This window comes from Colobus angolensis, unplaced genomic scaffold, assembly GCF_000951035.1.
Source record: "Colobus angolensis palliatus isolate OR3802 unplaced genomic scaffold, Cang.pa_1.0 Scaffold176, whole genome shotgun sequence".
NCBI lineage: Eukaryota > Metazoa > Chordata > Mammalia > Primates > Cercopithecidae > Colobus > Colobus angolensis.
In genome coordinates this window covers 4,834,639-4,856,278 of record NW_012114888.1, presented here as the reverse complement: position 1 = coordinate 4,856,278, position 21,640 = coordinate 4,834,639, and the positions used below count along the sequence as shown (strand labels likewise).

General features: G+C 44.8%; 2 protein-coding genes across 7 annotated transcripts in view; one reads left to right on the top strand and one right to left on the bottom strand.

Moving 5' to 3' along the window:
• LOC105509487 (protein SSX5-like) overlaps window positions 1-21,640 on the top strand; it is a 58,421-nt gene that overhangs the window by 24,360 nt on the left and 12,421 nt on the right. The gene's annotated exons all lie outside the window — the stretch shown is intronic.
• LOC105509486 (putative protein SSX6) overlaps window positions 2,624-21,640 on the bottom strand; it is a 47,977-nt gene continuing 28,960 nt past the window's right edge. Inside the window, exons 1-8 of one of the 4 annotated variants that reach the window (XM_011938731.1) lie at window positions 12,646-12,725; window positions 11,483-11,571; window positions 10,940-11,054; window positions 10,172-10,267; window positions 8,279-8,328; window positions 6,166-6,301; window positions 3,682-3,786; window positions 2,624-3,218 (exon numbers count right to left, since the gene is read on the bottom strand). In XM_011938731.1, the coding sequence (XP_011794121.1) occupies window positions 3,686-3,786; window positions 6,166-6,301; window positions 8,279-8,328; window positions 10,172-10,267; window positions 10,940-11,054; window positions 11,483-11,551 (567 nt within the window). In that variant the 5' untranslated portion in view covers window positions 11,552-11,571; window positions 12,646-12,725 and the 3' untranslated portion in view covers window positions 2,624-3,218; window positions 3,682-3,685. Of the gene's footprint in view, window positions 3,219-3,625; window positions 3,787-6,165; window positions 6,302-8,278; window positions 8,329-10,171; window positions 10,268-10,939; window positions 11,055-11,222; window positions 11,346-11,482; window positions 11,572-12,645; window positions 12,726-21,640 lie in introns of those variants that run through there. The other 3 variants (XM_011938730.1, XR_001001445.1, XM_011938732.1) reach the window with 3 other exon arrangements.

Here is a 21,640-nt window from a genome sequence, read left to right as displayed (position 1 = left end):
CACCACACTCAGATTGGCTGGCAGTAGCCACTTTTGCCTCTAAGATGATACTCTGATAATCGTACATTAAAGAAAGTGAAGGCCTGGTGAGGTGGCTCGTACTTGTCATCCCAGCACTTTGGGAGGCTGAGGCAGGAGGATTGCCTGAAGCCAGTACATAGAGACCAGCCTGGGCAACATAGTGGGATCCTGTCTCTATAGAAAATACAAAAACTAGCTGGGTGTGGTGGTGTGTGCCTGTAGTCCCAGCTAGTTCGGAAGCTGAAGTGGGAGAATCCATTGAGCCTGGGAGATCGAAGCTGCAGTGTGCTGAAATTGCAGAACTGTGCTCCACCCTGGGAGACAGAGTGTGATCCTGTCTCAAAAAAAAACAAAAACAAAAACAAAAAAAACATAAAAAAGTAATGCATCACTGGGTGTGCTGGCTCACGCCTGTAATCCCAACGCTTTGGGATGCTGAGGCCAGCAGATCATGAGGTCAGGAGATCATCCTGGCTGACACAGTGAAACCCCGTTTCTACTAAAAATACAAAAAATTAGCTGGGCATGGTGGCAGGCGCCTGTATTCCCGGCGATTCGGGAGGCTGAGGCAGGAGAATCACTTGAACTTGGTAGGAAGAGGTTGCAGTGAGCCGAGATCTCGCCACTGCACTCCAGCCTGGGTGACAGAGCGAGACTCTGTCTCAAAGGTAATGTATCAGGACTTGTGTATCTTCAGCCCTTCATAGAAATAATGAAGGAGAGAAACACATTTGTGGAGAGGGGACCACATTCACTCTTTATCTGTCCATCACAGACAGATACTAGGGAGCTTTATATACCCAAGGAACCTACGGAAAAATGCTCCCTGTCATGACTCACAATCTTCCGGCCACCCTTCCTTGCACCTGTCTTGTGGGCTGGGGGACCCAGCTTATGGATCCTATCATCCCAGGGAGAAAGAAAAATCAAATCCTTCAGTATCTCTTTTAGGGTATCCTCTCTGCTATTTGCGTGGAGGATAAGACTCTCAAAATCTAATAGCCAAATGTTACATTTGTGTAATACAGAACCATTTGGAATAAAATAGAATTTGTTTCCTCTGAGACACAGGTAGAGGTACGTCCACACTGACCTTGGTGGCAGCCACGTCTTCATGCAGTGCCAGGCAGGGCATGCTCACAGATCTGGGGAAACTCTGCTGCTCCTGGAGCCCCACAACCTCCTTCCTGGCACCCTGTCCCTCTGGTGGTTGTGACAGCCCACACTTGGCCTTGGATCTCCCCTGCTTCTTTGCCTGCCCCTCTTCTGCCCACCCTGCATATCTGTCTCCCACTGTCCCCACTATGACCACGATTGCCTCCCCCTCCCTGCACTCTCCCTCTCCTACGGCTCCTTGTCTTGGGTAAATTAACCCACAGCCTCTACCTTGCGATTAGGGACAGAACCCAGGGCTTGTTCAATTCTCCCTCCCTCCATCACACACACTTGTCCTCCTTAATGTTTCTAGAGTCAGTGAGCTCCAAACTCAGCCCCTCCTGCCCCTGCCAGCTGTAGGACCTGTGACAAGACGCCTACCATCTGTCTGGGACTCCGTTTCTCATCTATCGTATAGGTATAATGATGATAGTGTCCTCCTTCAAAGGCTGGGGAGAACCAGGAGGCCAAGGTGATGGGCTATGGACTGCCAAAACAGCTCCAATCCTGCCTCCACCTAGGGCTGGTGTTTCAAGTCCACTGTGTGTAAATGGAACCTTAATGCTTCCATTCACACACAATGGTTTGTTCTAAAATGGACTCCCCTTCCCTTCCCCACAATTGTTTCCCCTCTGCACCATGCAGTGGTAACTGTGAGAAAGCGCTGTCCCATTCCCAAATCATCATCCCCACCCCAGCCCCCAGGCCCTCGGTTGGTGAGACCCATGATGGGCAGTCTCATGCTTCTGTCCAGGGGACTTTCCCACCGTTGTTCCCCTGCATGGAGACTAAGCGGACTCTTCTATTCCCTGTCCATCACAGGGTCCACTGTGCACACATCTTCCTCATTCCTCCACATTCCCCAGATGATGATTTCATCTGTGTCTCCTCCGCCATACTCCCAAATAGGCCGTCCCAGTCTTTGAACCCGAAAATCGTTCAGAGCGCGAAGGCCAAGATGCTCAATCACCTGCTGCAGAATCCTGCTCCAGGACTGAAGTGTATAGTCTCTATCAAAATAAAAACTAGAGGCCAGGCGCAGTGGCTCACGCCTGAATACTAGTACTTTAGGAGGCCAAGGTGGGAGGATCGCTTGAGCCCAGGAGTTCAAGGGGGCATTGAGCTACGATCATGCCACTGCACTCCAGCCTAGACAGAGAAAGACCCCATCTCTAGAAAAAACAAACAAACCAGCCAACAACTGGAAACATCTTCCTCTAGAATGGTGGTCAGGAACATCTGTCTGCCTTGTTCCCTGATGTCTCTCCAGCACCTAGAACAGTGCTCAGCAAGAGTAAGTACTCATTAGGTTTTTGTTGAATAAATGACTCCTTTGACGCAGCAATTCCACTTCTAAGAATTCCACTTCTAAGAATCTTTCCTAAAGAAATATTCACACACGTGCACAGAGCTGTGTGCACAGTAATGAGAGGAGCAAACAACTGGGGAACGTTTGCAAATGTTTATTAACTGTCAGCAACTGATACAGGAAAATCAGATGAGGGAAGTACATGCTGAACAGGAAACACAGTGAGGGGGGCTTGACCGGGATGCATGGCAATGGGAAAAGCAGATGGGAGATGCTTTTACTGGTACTTGGTGTGTGTGTGTGTGTGTATGTGCGTGTGTGTGATGTGTAAATGCAGAGGAAAAAATCTGAAATTAAACACTCAGAACTGCCCTCAGTAGTCATATCTGGGGAGAGAGGAGGGTAGTGCTGTTCTATGCAGACAATACCTGACAATACTCGCTTTCTGAGATAGGTGCATGGATACACAAACCGAAATATGCATTTAATATGTCTTGCCCAGCAATGAAAATGCTAGTATCTAACAGAATGGCACACTGCAAGAAAATACAATGGAAACGCTAACATCGAAGTCTTGGAACACTAAGAAAAATGACGCTCAACTTTTCACTGTTGTGAACACTTGCTTTCACTTGCTATACAGCTGATGACAAGGGGTCTGCCGCCATGCCCATGTTCGTGAAAGGTCACCAAGGTCTGCTTCTTATCACGGGCATGTGTCATATCCCCGAGGCTAAGGTGAGAAGAGAGAAGGAAGGTAAGTGACAGTGAGTTCCCAATTCCCAATAACTCAATCTCAACTCCTTCTGACCTGCAGAACCTGCACACTTCGATTCTGCCCTACCTCAGGGCCTGCATACGCCTTCTATGGTTCCTCGAAATGAACCATCTGCTCATGCCACAGTGACTTCCTCACCTGGTTTATCCATTCCTAGGCTAGAGGAAGGTGTGGCCCACATATCAGGGCTGATGTGGGGTTTGGGAGTCCACAGCATCCTGCGTAGGAAGGATCACTGGATATACAGGATAGGGAGTAGAAACAGCATGGGAAATCTCAGCATTCAGCCTCAATGATGTACCCCAGAAAATTATGAGAAGGGAATGATTTGGCGAACAAGTGATAAGATGGGATACCGGTACCGTAACAGAATAGCACATCTGCAGGGATGTGGGGGATGAGCCGAAGGTTCACTTACGGAGTTACTCATCATCTTCCTCAGGGTCACTGATCTCTTCATAAATCACCCGCTGCTTTCTCTCACGCAGTCTGTGGGTCCAGGCATGTTTCCGCCTTTTGGGTCCTGTGATGGAGAAGAGTTGGAAGATGAGGGTTGGGTAGGCTGGAGAGTGTTAGGCTCTGTTTTCTCAAAAACAGGAGATGCCTCCATGCTCCCAAGTGCCCATGGGCCTTCTTTATCCAGTTTTTCACATTCTCTGGCTTAGAGAGGCTGAGACCTTAGACCCACACCAATACACGCCAAATGCCAATTAAAGTTTTAGCTACTGGCTCCTTCCATTGTGAGGTTTAGATTCCCAACATCTTCACTTACGAGAACATTCACCCATACCTCCTTTCATTCTGCACATATTTACTAAGGGCACGCAGGTATACCTTGTTTTATGGCACATCGTTTTTATAGTGCTTCGCAGATACTGCAATTTTCTGGGGGGAATTCTCACCAATTTTACACTTTTCCATTATTATTCTATCTGTTATGGTGATCTGTCATCAGTGAGCTTTGATGTTTTACTGCAATTATTTTTTTGTTTCTTAGTCTTTTAAAATAATTTTTGTTTTCTATTCTTGTGGGTACACAGTAGGTGTTTATACTTATGGGGTATGTGAGATGTTTTGATACACGCATGCAATGCGTAATAATCACATCATGGAAAATAGGGTATCCATCCTGTCAAGCATTCATCCTTGTGTTACAAACAATCCAGTTACACCCTTTTAGTTATTTTAAAATATACAATTAAGTTATTATTGACTATAGTCACCCTGTTGTGTGTAAATGTTTTGGGGGTACTAGGAACGGTGCCCACAGAAGATGACGAATGTAATCGATCAATGTTGTGTGTTCTGACTGCTCCAGCGATGAGCTGTTCCCCATCTCTCTTCCTTTTCTCGGGCCTACCTATTCCCTGAGACATAGCAATACTGAAATTAGCACAATTAGCAACCCTACAAGGGCTGCTAAGTGTTCCAAAGAAAGGAAGAGTCGCATGTCTCTCACATTAAATCAGAAGCTAGAAATGGCTAAGCTGAGTGGGGAAGGCATGCTGAAAGCCAAGATAGGCTGAAAGCTAGGCCTCTTGCACCAAATAGCCAAGCTGTGTATGCAAATGAAAAGTTCTTGAAGGAAATAATAGTATATACTGCAAAGGAAAAGTTCTTGAAGGAAATAATAATACGAACACTCCAGTGAACAGAAGAATAAGAAAGCAAAACAGCCTTACTGCTGAAATAGAGAAATTTGAGTGATCAGGATACAAGATGAAACCAGCCACAACATTCCCTTAAGCCAAAGTCTAATTCAGAGCAACACCCAAACTCTCTTCAAAGTCCATGAAAGCTGAGAGGTGAAGAACCTGCAGAAGAAACGTTTGAAGCTACCAGAGGTTGGTTTGTGAGGTTTAAGGAAAGAAGTCATCTCCATAACATAAAAGTGCAAGGTGAAGCAGCAAACCCTGATGGAGAAGCTGCAGCAAGTTTTACAGAAGATCTAGCTAAGATCACTGCTGAAGGTGGCTACACTAAACAACAGATTTTCAGTATAGATAAAATAGCCTTTTTATTGGAAGAAGATGCCATCTAAAACTCTCACAGCTAGAGAGGATTCACTCCAACTTTGAAGGAAGTTCTAATGTGGGTAAATGCTATCCAATAGCATCACATACTACAGAGAAATCTTTCATGAAAGGGAGAGCTAATCGATGTGGCAAATTTCACTGTGTTCAAGAAACTGCCACAGCCACTCCACCCTTCAGCAACCACCACCTCGATCAGCCAGCAGCCATCAACACCGAGGCAAAACCCTCCACCAGCAAAAAGTTGTGACTCACTGAAGGCTCAGAAGATTGTTAGCACTTTTAAACAATGAATTATTTTAAAATTAAGGTATGTACATTTTTACACATAACGCTATGCACATAGTAGAGTACACTATAGTGTAAACATAATGTTTTTATGCACTGCAAAAACAAACGGAAAACAATGTGTGTGACTCTCTTTATTGCAGTGGTCTGGAACCGAACCTGCAGTATCTCTGAAGTACACCTGTATTGGGTATCAGGCATTGAGCTGAGTAAGATATGATCCCAGGTTATCACAGATAGAATTGCTTGAGCACCTTTCACATCATCAGGCCTTCTAGATTTAATTTAATGCCTCCTAACACTTTATGAACTATGATTCTTTATTTCCATCTTATGGACTAGGAATCTGGAACTGAGAAAATTTGGAAGACTTGCCCCAGGTCACGTGGTTTTCTTTATATGGATGACAACTCCAGTCTGTGTCTCTAGAAGTCATGTCTAACATCTCATTTGGAGCCGGGCTTGCTCCTCGGCCCAGCCTGGACCCAGGCTTGTCTGGGATCCATGTCACATACCCAGTCCACACACCTGAACATAGCCAGGGAAGCCAGAGGGGTTATTCCTGAATTGTTTCCTCTTACCAGATCTCTTGTTAATCTTCTCAGAGGTACTTGGTTTTCCCGGGGGGCATGGCTGTTTCCCATCGTTCTGTGGGCCAGATGCTTCTGGCACTCCCTTTGAATCATTTCCTTCCTCTGCTGGCTTCTTGGGTATGATCTTTATAATGTGAAGGTCACAGATAAACAGTATCAGTGACATTTCTATAGTGCTTTAGAGCTTACAAAGCGTCTTCACATGCATTACCTTAATCAATGTTCTCAACAATAGTGCCAGAGTTACACTTACCTAAATAAGAGAAACCTGGGAGATCAGAAGCAAAAGGAATGGCCTAAATGAATGGGGTTTCCAGGGCTAGAATGCTTATCTTCACACTCTTTTAAGACTGACACTGGTGCAAACATCAGAAATCTCCATGTCATTGAGAATGTGGTACACAGAAGATTTGGAGAAAAATAGCATTCTAAGAATTCACAAGGTCTATGAAAGGAAGAGCTTTTATAAGATATAAGGGATCCCATGTAAGCTTGTAGACAGCTGCTGGGAGAGTAAATGTAAAAACATAAGAGAGGGGACAAAACACTGCTGGTAAAGGTATTGTGGGGAGATGAATACAGGGAAGGGAGAGGGAAAGAAATTATTTGCTGAAATTAATCTAGGCAGCAAACAAAGCAGTACCAGATATGGCATAACACCCTACCGAGCCACCAACATTGAATGTGGAATTCAGTGAGGTGGTACCCACACCAGTTCTGGTTACGTTGGGATGTGTCACTGACTAACAACATTAAGCTGCTTTCTTCTTTTTTTGGAGGGGGGACAAAGTCTCGCTCCGTCACCAGGCTAGAGTGCAGTGGTGTGATCTCGGCTCACTGCAATCTCCCCCTCCCCGTTCAAGCGATTCCCCTGCCTCAGCCTCCCGAGTAGCTGGGACTATTGGCAGGCGCTACCACGCCCCACTAAGTTTCATATTTTTAGTAGAGACGAGGTTTCACCATGTTGGCTAGGATGGTCTCAACCTCTTGACCTCGTGATCTGCCCACCTCAGCCTCCTAAAGTGTTGGGATTACAGTCGTGAGCCACTGCGCCTGGCCCTTAAGCTACCTTTTACTCAGCTTCCTCACTTATGAAATAGTAAATAATACATGTAAAACAGACTAAGGGAAAGTCCTCTCTGAGCTTGTAAATATTGTTCAGATGTAATAATAATAACAATGAATACCTTTCTGGATCCTTCTTTGAATTCGTTCTCCACACTGGCAACCCAACTCCCAGATGCCTTTATCATCTAAACCAGAGTTGAATCTGCACTTCTGGAATCACTCATTCAGGGGCCTCTGAGGGATCCCCTGGGCTGGGACTGGGGCTTCCCAGATGCCCCAGGTACAGACAAGGCCCTCAAGGAACTCAAGGAGGGGCCAACAGTCAAAGTGATTCCTAAGCCATGTGAGTGAGTGGCCTCGGTAATAGAAGAGGGGCCAGCTGCTCCTTCCCGTTGCGAGAGTGGGTGTCTCAATGGAAGCACCAGCAGGCCTTTTGGGGTAAAGCCCTAGTGAGCAACATCTGAACTTCATAAACAAATACAAATGTGAATGAGCTTTAAATGGCTTAGAGCTCTAGATTAGACTACCACTGCCACTGTGCCTCAGGAAAATTCTTTAACATCTCTGTACCCTGATAGCCTCATTTTATTATTAATTTGCTGATAATTATGATCTGTAACACGAACTATGATTCTTTACTTCCATTTCATGGACCAGGAATCTGGAGCTCAGAGAACTTAGAAGATTTGTGCCAATTCACATGGCTTTTATATGGACGACAACTGAAGTGTGTGATTCATTACTATTTGGAGATAATAACAGAAACAACGTCATAGAGGTCTTCTTATGGATTAAATTAATTAATCCACGTGAACTGCTTAAAAAAGTATCTGGCGACAGTATGAAAACAAAAGAAGTATTAAGGATCACAACTCTTAGTATTATCAAGCCGTTGATGCTACATCAGGTGTTGTGATAGACATGGGGAGAAGGAGGCAATGAGGGCATTTTTGATATGCTCCCACTCTTATTAGTGTTCACATCCGTGAAGGGACAAAGGTTCTCTAGTCCTTTAGATCTGAGAGATACTCACCTTCGGGATGATTCTCTGGAGCTTGCCAAAAGTCATCTGAGGACGTTCAACTGAAAGAGCATACATCAGCATTTTTCTTTGTTGGTAAAGATTTCCAAACTCTAGAGAGACTTCTGTCGCATGAGGGCATTCTGCAGCAGAGGGTTATGAGTCAACTCATTGTTGAGGAGTTATTTCAGATTTGTTTCTGAATTATGTTTAGTCATGGTTGGTGCATTTATCTGTGGCATCAATTCAGAATTTTCCATCTCATGGTTTATCAAATGGGGGTTAAACCTCATCACAGTCTCATCTTATTTCATTACATATCTTTTACTTTTTCCCAAATAATTAAATTGATTGTTTGGGAATCTGAACTGTATCCACTCAAGATGTGCAACAACTAAAAATCACTGTACACTTCAAATGGGTGAAGTGCACATACCATAAGTATGTCAATTAAGCTGTTAAATTTGTAATGAACCATGGATGATTTAGTCCAGTGGCTCTGAAATATTTTCAGTGTAAAGACACTCCTTTAATGTCAAAAACTTGGCAGATGCTCAAGCATTGGATTTTCAGATCTCTTATAGTGATGTGGGAGATGGTAGATTCTGGCCTGTTTACTTGGGCAGTAATAGGTCTATTGGAGACAGTTTGGACATCTGACCTTGTCTTATGATTGTATTGTCAGAGCAGAAGACCAAGTGAACACATATGTCCCCCTAATAGTCCTGAAGTGTACAAAGATCTCTACCCAAGAACCTGCCTTTTTTTCACACTATGTTATCTCCGCTCACTGACAATTGGGAAAGCCCTCTGTGTTGGATGAGGGATCACTCTTTCAAACTCACTTCCAAGCTCATCAGGGAGAATTAGGGTTGTTTGGGAATGAGAAGACTATTTGGTTTTAATAAAGTACAGAGAAACAGTGTTCTTTATTACACAATCTGTTCATCATCCTCTCTCTTAAGATATTTATCCAATATCTACATGCTGTTAATGAAACAATCTCTGGAAGTTTTTGGCGGATCTACACTTTTAACATTTTCTTTTTTTTCACTTTTAAAATTTTCTTAACTGTCCTTTGATTCATTAACAATGTTTAGCAAGAACAGCATGTCCTTTAAAAAAGAAATATTTCAAACACACAGAAAAGTATGGGGAATAATGTTGAGTTCAGTCGCATCTCAACATTACCCTGTGACTGTGTTAGATCTGATTTATTTATTCAGAATGTTAGAAACACGATAAACGGGCCAGGTGCAGTTCACGGCTGTAATCCCAGCACTTTGGAGGCTGAGGCGGGTGGATCACCTGAGGTCAAGAGTTTGAGACCAGCCTGGCCAACATGGTGAAACCCTGTCTCTACTAAAAATACAAAAAATAGGTGGGCAAGGTGGCGGGCGCCTGTAATCCCAGCTACTCAGGAGGTTGAGGCAGGAGAATCGCTTGAACCTAGGAGGCAGAGGTTGTAGTGGGTTGAGACTGTGCCATTGCACTCCAGCCTGGGCGACAAGAGAGAATCTCCAGTCCAAAACAAAAACAAAAACAAAACAAAACACACTATCAACAAGTCATGATTGAAGCTGTCTGTGCAGCACTCACCAATCCCTGCCCCCCCTCCTTCTCCATTTACAGCCAGTCTCCTCAATTTGATGCCTTTTTATTCGCATTTATGTTTTTATGCATTTACCATTAACTTATTATCCATGAAAATTCATATTACTGTTTTGCATGTTTTAGAATTTTATGAATGGCCTCTGTAGTTAACTTTCTGTATGCAATTTTTTTTTTTTTCACTCAACCCAGATGTGTATGAGGGAACAAATGCCAGAGGATCCTTCCCAAGTAGCTGAGTTGAAAAGCAATTGGGCTTCAGGAGACCTTTCCAGCCACTTCCCATCTACTCACCCTGATTCCCGCGGTTACGGTTATTATCAGAATCATTCCCCTGGAAGTCTGTGGCCTGTTTATTATGCATGAAAGGTGGGAGGGTGACATTGAAACCTAGAAAGAAGCAAAATGTTTATTCCTTAAGACACAAACTTAGGCCTGACATGGTGGCTCATGTCTGTAGTACCAGCACTTTGGGAGGCTGAGGTGGGAGGATTGCTTGAGGCCAGGAGTTCAAGATGAGCCTGGGTAACATATAGAGACCCCCATATCTACAAAATATAAAATAAAATTAGTTGGGCATGGTGACATGTGCCTGTAGGCTCAGCTAATCCATAGGCTGGGCAGAAGGATTGCTTAAGCCCAGGAGTTTGAGGCTGCATTGAGCTGTGATTGCACTACTACACTCTAGCCTAGGTGACTCGAGTGAGAGTCTGACTCAAAAAAAAAAAAAATTAAAAGAGAGAGAGAGAGAGAGAGACAAGCCGAGAGGAGGAAGGTAGAGTTGGAGGTGTGCTGTGATGCCACAGAGACAGTTGGGCTCATCAGAACAGACGCCTAAGGGAGAGAGAAGTGCAGGGTCCAGGTAAAAGCTCCACTATGGTCAGTCCCTGCCCTCAGCCCTGACAGGATACAGAAGAGCAGAACACCCAGAAGCTGCCTTGCGATTTTTTCCTTCACAAAAGGAAAATGTGGGGTGCTTTCTGCAGCCTAAGAAGTAGCCTAGGCAGGAAAAGTGATGCTCATGTATCCCCAGAATTGTTTGTTCCTAGAACTTTCTGTTACCTAGTTTAGTCATGGTCTCATAGTTTCTCTTCATGTACACATAGCTGATTTTCTCCGAGTATGTCATCTTTTCCCACTCTTTCTTAGAGAAGTATTTGGCAATATCATCGAAGGCCTACAAAAAAAAAAAAAAAAGAAAGAAAGAAAGGAATTTTGGCAGTGACTCAACTAGGCATGTCTGCCATTCAGTTGGAGCTGCTTCCTTGTGCTGGATCTGGGAAGTGGGGATGATAATCCGTCCTGGTTGATGCCGTGGCTAACTCAGAGACCATGGGGGACCTACCCTAGCTTCTCCCATGGCACACAGTAGGGCTTTAATGCTGCTGGCTGGCTCTCTTCCCACCTTCCAGAATGGACTGAGAGTTACCAAATATAGTGCAGGGTCACAGACTTGTCTCCAGGGATTCTAGGTGATGACAGAGCGCAGGTGGGAGGCTCCCAAGGGTCCAGATCTCCCCAGAGACCTTGCTCCTTGTTTACCTCTGTCCTCCCCTCCTCAGAAATTCGGTCACCCTACTCTGTGCCCCCTCCAGATCACCTCACCTTGCTTCTCTTCTTTGATGTTTTAGCATTATCCCTGGGTCTCTTTGCAAAGGCGTTGTCTCCATTCATGGCACCAGGAGCAGTCTGACCTGCAAGAGAAACAGTCTGAGACCTTCGGTCCTGTGGAGGGAGAAATCAGTGAAGGCCAGCCACACTCAGTCACCTGGAATCAGTTGTTCCTTTTCTCCATTGGGAGCTTATCTGTCCCTGAGTAAGGACATGGGGAGTAGTCAGATGAAAACAGGCAGCCAGGGGTTTCTGGGAGAAGTATTGATTGGGGATGACAGGTTTCCTATGGGCAAAGCAGTCTTGAGTCTTTGGGAGGGGGTTAGCCAACGTTGTTAGTAGTTCCCCTGGAGCTAGGCTTACCCTGAAAGATGTACAGACCGTTGTTGGGGAGGCAGGGACGTGACTGTGTAATTTTATTGAGTGTGGGCATTCTGACGCCCCCACTCATTCAATAAAAGAAGGGAAGTGACTCCCAGAGATAACACGGTCTCTTTGGTAATGGATCTGATCAGGCAGAGGGATGGGGAGGTTCTGTTCCATTGAAGAGAAATGACCTTCGCAAACATGAACAGATTTAGAGGCTATTACCGGGTTCCTTGTAAATTATTAGAAGGAAGAGAGCTAGAATCTCTGAGACTACAAGAGCCCGCCATCCCTTAGAGAGAATGTGGGGTGTTTCAAGTTGCAGCAAGCGGCCAGGCGCAGTGGCTTATGGCTATAATCCCAGCATTTTGAGAGACCGAGGCATACAGATCGCTTGAGCCCAGGAGGTTGAGATCAGCCTGGGAAACATAGCAAAATCCCTATCTCTACCAAAAAAAAAAAAAAAAAAAAAACCGCAAAAAAATTAGCTGGGGGTGGTGGCACAGGCCTGTAACATCTCAGCACTTTGGCTGGCCAAGGGGGACAGATCGCTTGAGCCCACGAAGTCTATACCAGCCTAGCCAACCTAGCGAAACCCTCTACTAAAAAAATAAAATAAAATAAAAAGTATTGGTGGGGGCGGGGTAGTGCTCACCTGTAGTCCCTAGGCGGAGGCAAGAGATCTCTTGAGCCCAGGAAGTCCAGGCCAGCCTGGCTAATATAGCAAAACCCCACTTCCACTAATAACAATAACAACAAAAAAAAAACAGCATGGGCGATGTGGTTCCTGCCTGTAGTTCTGAGGCCGAGGTGGGAGGATGGCTTGAGGCCAGGAGGTGAAGCCCAGCCTGGCCAACATAGCGAAACCCTGTCTCTACTAAAAAGAACAACAACAATAACAACAACCAACTAGCAGGGGCGGAATGGCACACATCTGTAGTCCTGAGGCCAAGGTGCGAGAATTGCTTGAGCCCAGGAGGTTGAGGCCAGCCTGGCCAACATAGTGAAATCCGGTTTCTACTAAAACCAAACAAACGAACAATAGCGTGGGAAGGGTCCTGTACTTCTGTACTTCTGTAGTCCCCGGGCGGAGGTGAAGGATTGCTTAAGCCCAGGTGGTCGAGGCCAGCCTGGCAAACATAGCGAAACCGTCCGTACTAAAAAAATGAAAAATAGAAAATATTAGTGAGGGCGGGGTGGTGCGTGCCTGTACTCCCGAGGCCAAGGCGGGAGGACTGCTTGAGCCCAGGCAGATGAGGCCAGCTTGGCCAACATGGCGAAACTGTCTCTACTAAAAAAAAAGAAAAATAAAAAATATGAGTGAGGGCGGGGTGGTGTGTGCCTGTAGTCCCGAGGTCGAGGTGGGAGGATTACTTGAGCTCAGGCAGTCGAGGCCAGCCTGGCCGACATAACGAATCCCCGTCTCTACTAAAATACAAAAATGAAAAAATATTTCCAGGGGCGGGATGGGACAGGCCTGTAGACGCGAGGCCGAGGCGGGAGGCTCCTCCATGATGATCGTCCTGAAAGGCATTAGTTGTCTTTCAGTCCTCAAGATTTTCGGAACCCCAAGCACTTGAGGCCCCTACAGAGGTTTCCTCCTTTTCTATCTGCCCCCATTGGCCCATCTAGGGTGTCCCTTCAAGGGAACCTACCTCAGAGACAAAGCAACGGCGGCAATGTCGGCAGCAGTTGGCGACAAAGTGTGGTTGGAGGAGGAGAAAATATTCTGTGATGTCACTGCCCCAGGATGATGGACCAATCAGGGCAGTCAGTGAACTCCATCTGGCCAATTAGAAGTCAGAACAGTAGGCGGGACAAGCCAAGCTGATGTGGGGTCTCTCAGTCCAGGCTCCAGGGACAGAACCTTCTCAAAGTGAGGGCAGAGACTCTGATTTTCCTGCCTAAAGCATCCCCTGGGATTGGCTACTCCAAGTTCAGAGTACGCATGCTCTGATTTTCTCTTTAGATTCTTTCAGAATCAGAGTACGCATGGGCTGGTTTTATCTTTCCGTTTTTCCTATGCCCCCCACCACCCCCCGTGGTGCATTTGTTATCCAGTTTTAATAAGCAGTGTATACAAAGCAGGTCGCCATCTCAAATCCTTCCTGTCAGTTTCTAACTTTTTCATGTATGGGATTTTTCCTAGGAACTCTTTAGTAATGTAGGAAATTTGGGCTGGGCGTGGTGGCTCACTCTTGTAATCCCAGCACTTTGGGAGGCCACAGCTGGTGGATCGCTTGAACCTAGAAGGCAGCAGTTGCAGTGAGCCACGATCATGCCAGTGCACCCCAGCCTGGACAACAGAGCCTTACCTTGTCTCTTTTTTCTACACACACACAAAATAAAATTAGCGAGGTGGGGTGGTGTGCCTGTAGTCCGTTACTCAGGAGGCTGGGTTAGGAAGATTGCTTGAGCCCAGGAGTACGAGGTTACAGTGAGCCATGATTCGGCAACTGCTGCCTACCTGGGCCACAGAGCAAGATCTTGTCCAAAAAAAAAAAAGAGAGAGAGATAGAGAGAAAGAAAGAAATTAAAATTTCAATGAGTCAGTCCCAGTGGCTCATGCCTGTAATCCCAACACTTTGAGAGGCTGAGGCAGGAGGTGGAAGGATCACTTGAGGCCAGGAGTTCCAGAACAATCTGGGATACATAGTGATACTCCCATCTCTATAAAGAAATTTTTTAAAAAGAAATTTAAACTAAAAAAATCCACTTCTATATATGTTTTTTTCTAAAAGACCAAAAAACCAGAAATATATTTTACCCATTGATATTAATAATATTTATAATAATAGTATTAAAAAGAGTATGTAATTAGGGCCCACTGTGTTCATCAGGGAGCTCATAAGTCCATTTGTCTAAGAAGTTTCCTCTACCCCCATCCCTAGCACCTCCAACATGTCTCCGTTCCTCTCTGGGCTTTCCATGTACAGCCCTGATCTCTCTAAGATCCCCCCAGGATGACAGGGAGCTCTCTTAGGGCAGGGACAAGGCAATGGCCCTTGAGCCCAGCACAAAGCCCTTTATGTACATCTTCCCATTGATTTTCACAACCTTCTCTTGAGTTAAATACTATTATCATCCCCAGTGTGCAGATGTTGAGACTGAGGCTTAGAGAATTAAGCAGTCTGCTCAAGGTCGGTGGGTGACACAGCTGGGATTCACCCAGAAGTTGAATTGAGTCCAAAATCTGTGCTTTTATTTATGTATTTATTTATTTTTAATTAAAATGATTTCCATAATCTCATCTCAAATTGTAATCCCCATGGATTAAAAATCCCAGTGGGGGAGGTTTTCCCCTTGCTCTTCTTGTGACAGTGAGTTCTCACGAGATCTGATGGTTTTATAAGCGTCTGGCATTTCCCCTGCTGGCACTTCTGTCTCCTGCCACCATGTGAAGAAAGTATTTGCTTCCTCTTCACCTTTGGCCATGATTGTTTCCTGAGGCCTCCCCAGCCATGCGGAACTGTGAGTCAGTTAAATCTCTTTCCTTTATAAATTACCCAGTCTTGGGCAGTTCTTTATAGCAGCATGAGAATGGACTAATGCATGGCTGCATCACTCTAATCTCAATCTCCATGGTCATTGCCTTTGTTTGTTTTCTGTTACTGTAATGGAATACCACAAATTGGGTAATTTATAAAGGATAGAAGTTTATTTAGTGTACAGTTCTAGAGGCTAGGAGTCCAAGAGCATGGCGCTGGCATCTGGTAAGGGTTGTGCCACAGTGGAAGGACGAAAGACAAAAGCAAGTGCAGGAGACAGACAGAGAAAATGTGGCTAAACTCCCCTTTATAACAAGCCCAGTTTCGTGATAACTAATCCAATCTTTTGATAATGGCATTAATCACTTCCTCACAGCCCCACCTCTTAATATTGTTACAATGGCAATTACATTTCAGCACAAGTTTTGGTGGGGACATTCAAATCATGGCAGTCATACTGCCTTCTTCTCTTCTGTCTGTGTCAGATCTCCCTGCCTCAATCTGATAAGGACATTCAATGTTACATTTAGGGCCCACCCAGATAATCCAGGAGAATTTCCCCATCTCAGTATCTTTAACACAATTACTTTTTTCTTTTTTTTTTTTTTGAGACGGGGTCTCACTATGTCACCCAGGCTGGCGTGCAGAGGTGTGATCTCAGCTCACTGCAAATTCTGCCTCCTGGGTTCAAGCAATTCTCTGCCTTAGCCTCCCGAGTAGCTGGGATTACAGGTGCTTGCCACCATGCTCAGCTAATTTTTGTATTTTTAGTAGAGACAGGGTTTCACCATCTTGGCCAGGCTGGTCTTGAACTCCTGACCTCGTGACCCACCCGCCTCGCCTCCCAAAGTGCTGGGATTACAGGTGTGAGCCACCACACCTGACCAGCATAATCACTTTTTTTGCTGTAAGTTAACACTCACAGGTTCCAGGGGTTACTATGTGGCCATATTTTGGAGGGGCATTGTTCAGTCTACCACAGCCTGCCCTCTGGCCCCTAAGGATTCACATCTCTTCCAAGTGCAAAATACATGCACCCTGTCCCCAAATCCCCAAATGTCTCAAACCGTGCAACATTCCCTGAAGTCCGACATCTTATCCAAATAAGATCAGTTCAGAAGTACCAAGTCTCTTCATCTAAAACAGATATGGATGAGACTCTGGTTATGAAACATCCTGGGGCAAAATTCTCCTGTTGTGAATTCGTGACACTAGAAAACAAGTTATCTGTTCCAAAAATACAGTGGCGGGACAGGCGTAGGATAATAGTTACAGATGTTTCCATTTCAAATGGGAGAAAATGGAAGAAAGGAAGGAGTCGCTGCTTCCAACCATTTTGAAATCTAGCAGGACAAATTCCATTTGGTTTCAAGGACTCAGAAAAATCCTCTGTAGCTTGAAGCTCTCGCCTCTGGTCCCATAGCCCTCCTCTCAGAATGTATGTCATAGTGATTCACACCTTTAGACCAGCAGGTCCTTTGTGGATCTTTCCCAGATAATATCATTTCTATTACCGGCTATGGCTGAGCATAGTGGAAGAGCTCCTTGAGTCATGTGCCTAGTCTCTTCAGCACTAGCAAACATGGCCCCATTCTTGACTTTCTACAGCATACCTTCCTGACTGTGCCTCTCCTAATTTTAGTGTCTTTTGCAATCTTGATAGGCTGAGAATTTCCCAAATCATCAAGTCCTGGATCCTTTTTGCTTAAGAGTCCTTTCCTCAGTTTATCCCTTTCCTCTAACATTTTACTGGTACTTATATTGGAGTCCAATATAAAAATGAAAAATTATGGGACTAAGACTGGGGATAAAAAATGATGGAATCTCTAGGCAAATTGTTGAGGATTTATGAAGAAGAGCCTTGGGAAAGGAGTCTTACATATGATCAGATTGGTTTTGATTGAAAAGAAATTGTTTATTGGTTTTTCTAAAAATTGAACATTAGTGTCAAGGGTGCACTGAAGCAGGGCTAGTCTGCTCCTCTGGGTTTAAATAGGTTTTCTTAACATGTTGATCTGTTTTTCTTTTAAACAATCAGTCAAAAAAAAATGGGGATTTTGTGTTTTAAGATAGTTTCCTGACTGCATTTATTAAGTTTTCGTTTTTGTTTTTGTTTTTCTGAGATGGCGTGTTCCTCTGTCGCCCAGGGTGGAGTGCAGTGGTGCGATCCAGCCACTGCAGTGAGCAAGGTTGCTTGCTGCAACTTCCACCTCCCAGGTTCAAGTGATTCTTGTGCCTCAGCCTCCCGAGTAGCTGGGATTACAGGTGCCCACCACCACGCCCAGCTAATTTTTGTGTTTTTAGTAGAGACGGGGTTTCACCATGTTGGCCAGGCTTGTCTTGAACTCCTGTTCTCAAGTGATCTGCCCTCCTTGGCATCCCAAAATGCTGGGATTACCGATGTGAGCCACTGCACCCAGCTATAATTAGCAATAGTATAATAAATTTGGTTTGTACAATGGTTTTGAATGAAGATCCCAAGCCTAGAGGCCACCAACTAAACAAATCAAAAGATTGTGGGGAAAGTGAATGAGGCCTCTTGGAGTCTTTGAGTAGCATTTTAGGACTGGGTTGAATTAAAGCAGTGTGCCAACTCTATAAAAGGGACCACTAGTTGAAGTAAAGGATTTAGGGATCAGGTTCTGTCAAGTGAAAAATGCAGACATTAAAGGGTAAGAGTCTCCTTATGATATGAAGACTTATTCTGACGTCTTGGGAAAAACTGTCTACAGTATGGAAACATCAACTTCTCATCCTGATTTGTCATTTGAATGTCTCTGGTTATGGCATTGGACAGTTTGGTGAACTTTTTGTGTGGTCCATACATCAGGCAAGAAACTTGTTCTTTAAAATTTATGCACTTTTATCTTATAGGACTTGTAAATCAAAAATAAAATCCTAAGCCCCCTGCCCCCAAGAATCTGAATGCACTTCCTCCTCAGCCAGGGCTCTTTTAAAATTTAATCTGAGAGATGGTTTCAGGCCATGACAGGAAGTAGGGGTCAGGCATGCCTCATTATACCTCTCTGGCATCAACATCAACACAGACCTCAAGTCTGATAAGAAACATGTTGGCTGGGCGCAGTGGCTCGCCCTTGTAATCCCAGCACTTTAGTGGGGTGAGGAGGGTGGATCATGAGGTCAGGAGATGAACACCATCCTGGCTAACATGGTGAAACCCTGTCTCTACTAAAAATACAAAAAAATTAGCCGGGCATGGTGGCACACACCTGTAGTCTCAGCTACTCAGGAGGCTCAGGCAAGAGAATCATTTGACCCGGGAGCTGGAGGTTGCAGTGAGCAGAGAAGGAGCCACTGCAATCTAGCCTGGCAACCAAAATAAAAAAAAAAAACAAAACTTGTTACAACCTGTTCTCTCTGAAGCATAGTACCTGAAGTCTTCCTCTGCAAATAAGAACTTAAAAAAAAAAAATTAGAATGACTCACTTCACATAATAGACTTTCACAATGGTTAAAGCAGAGTCCTGCTTAGCAATGAACAAAAATTCTCCTTTGTGATCCATTCATTTTACTGCTGTTGACTTTATTGCTCATGCTTTAGGACAGAGACACTCTCCTTTGACCAAACTTGAGTGGGGCTCCTCTGAGTCCTGTTTCTGACTAGGTCCCAACCTCGGGCTCTGTCCTTCATCCAGGGACTCTGCCCATTTAGCCTGTTTCAGCAAAAATCCTGTCAAGTCAGTTTTACCCAAGTCTCCCTGCCCCGAGGTGTCCTCCAAGTAATTTCCCATCTTCTGATCGCCCGCTTCTACTCCTTGACTACAAATCCCCACTTGTCTTCGGTGGAGTTGAAGTCAATCCTAATATCCTAATATCACTCTCCCACAGCAGGACCCCATTGCAGTGGTCCCTGTACTTATCATAGTAGTAAAATCGTCCTTACAATCTTTTTTTTTATTTTCAGAGACAAAGCCTCACTGTGTCACTCAGGCTGGAGTGCAGTGACCCAATCCTAGCTCACTGCAGCCTCGAACTCCAGGGCCCAAGCAATCTTCCTGCCCCAGCCTCCCGAGTAGCTGGGACTACAGGTATACACTACCACACCCAGGTATTTTTTTTTTTTTAATTCTCTACAGACTCGGGAACTTGAAATGCCCGTCTAATTTTGTATGTTTTGTAGAGACAGGGTTTCGCCATGTTGCCCAGGCTGGTCTTGAATTCCTGGTGTCAACCACTCCTCTTGCCTCGGGCTCCCAAAGTGCTGGGATTACAGGCATGAGCCACTGCAGCTGGCCCTTTCTTACAGCCTTTAATAAGTGCAATAAATACTTGTTTGCTTTAACATTTCCCTCTGTCTTCAAACTCCTGAAGTGTTATATATCTGACTTTGCCTTACTCCACCAAATAAAAAAATTCCTTTCTTTTGCTGGGAGCAGTGGCTTACCCCTATAATCCTAGCACATTGGGAGGCAAAGGTGGCTAGATCATCCCGGTCAGGAGTTCGAGATCAGCCTGGTCAACATGGTGAGACCCCCATCTCTACTAAAAGTACAAAAATTAGCTGGGTGTGGTGGTGTGCACCTGTAGCTACTCAGGAGGCTAAGGAGGAGAATCACTTGAAACTGGGAGGCAGAGGTTACAGTGATTCGAGATCATGCCACTGCATGCCAGCGTGAGTGACAAAGCAAGACTCTGTTTCAAAAAAAAAAAAAATTCCTTTCGTTCAACACTGGAGTTATTACACCATTGTATCCTTGCCTCCAGTGTGGTGTTTGAGAGATCTGATGAAGGTTTAAATATTTTTCCTTTGTAAGTAATCTGCTATTTCTCTCTGATCATTTAAAAAAATTTTTTTTGTCTTTCACAATTTTTCGTTTCACTGTTCTTGTGTGTGTGTACGATGATCCCTTTAAATCTTAAGACATTTGTATAAATCTGAGAACTTCTCATTCATTACTTGTTTAAGTACACTCTCCTTTTTAATGACTATATTCTCTTCTTATAAGGCTACTATTAGATGTATTTCAACATTTGTTCTTCTATCCTCCCTACTAATTAACTTTTCTTTCATTTACTTCATCTCTATCCATTACCGATTACTTTTATGAATTCTTTAGACTCATTTCCTCAACTCAGTAATTGCTTTTTCAACTATATCAGTTTTAATATCCAACCTATTCCACTGAATTATGTATTTGAGCAGTTAATATTTTCACATCCAATCTATGCAATAGGTTTTCTTTTTATTTATGTATTTGAGACAGAGTCTTGCTCTTTCACCCAGGCTGGAGTGCAGTGACTCGATCTTGGCTCACTGCACCTCTGCCTCCTGAGTCCAAGCAATTCTCCTTCCTCAGCTCCTTGAGTAGCTGGGACCACAGGCGTGTGACCCTATGCCAGGCTAATTTTTGCATTTTTAGTACAGACGGGGTTTCACCATGTTGGCCAGGCTGGTCTCAAACTCCTGACCTCAGGTGAGCCGCCTGCCTCAGCCTCCCAACGTGTTGGAATTACAGGCGCGAGACTCCATGCCCGGCCTTTTTGTTGTTGCTGTTGTTAAGACGGATTCACTATTGTTGCCCAGGCTGAAGTGCAATGGTGTGATCTCACCTCACTGCAACCTCTGCCTCCCGGGTTCAAGTGATTCTCCTGCCCCAGCCTCCTGACTAGCTGGGGTTACAGGCGTGCACCACCACTCCCAGCTAATTTTGTATTTTTAGTAGAGATGGTGTTTCGCCATGTTGGCCAGGCTGGTCTCAAACTCTTGACTTCAGGTGATCGTCCCACCTCGGCCTTCCAAGATACTGGGATTACAGGCGTGAGCCACCGCGCCTGGCCTATCTGATAGTTTTTCTGTATAACTCTTTCTTCCTGGGAAGATGTGTCAGCCCAGACACTCCACATGAGTTTCAGGGTTTCTGGATTGATAGGTCTTAGGGTACAGAGCCTCTAGAGCTGAGCTGAGTCAATTTTTCTTTCCAGCCCCTAGCCTATGAGTCCCCAGAGATGCTTACAGGATTTCTGCCTTACAGTGTGAAGGGAGTCTACGGGTGAGTGATATTGGTTGTAATTGCCTAGCTCAGAGGTCAGAGGGAGAGGTAGGAAAGGAATGCTCAGTTACTGGCCAGCTTTGATGAGTCTGCACTTTTTCTAGGAACTTTCCAAGCCCCCTATTCCTTAATGTTATCACGCCACTTTGGGTTAGCACTGGGTCTGCCCTGCCACATGTCTGCTCTACATGTTCACAGAACAGGTAATAAGCCTTCCAGAAAACAAGGATTAAAAAAAAAAAAAAAAAAAAGGATGCAACTTAGAAAGCTCCACCTGGACTGATCCT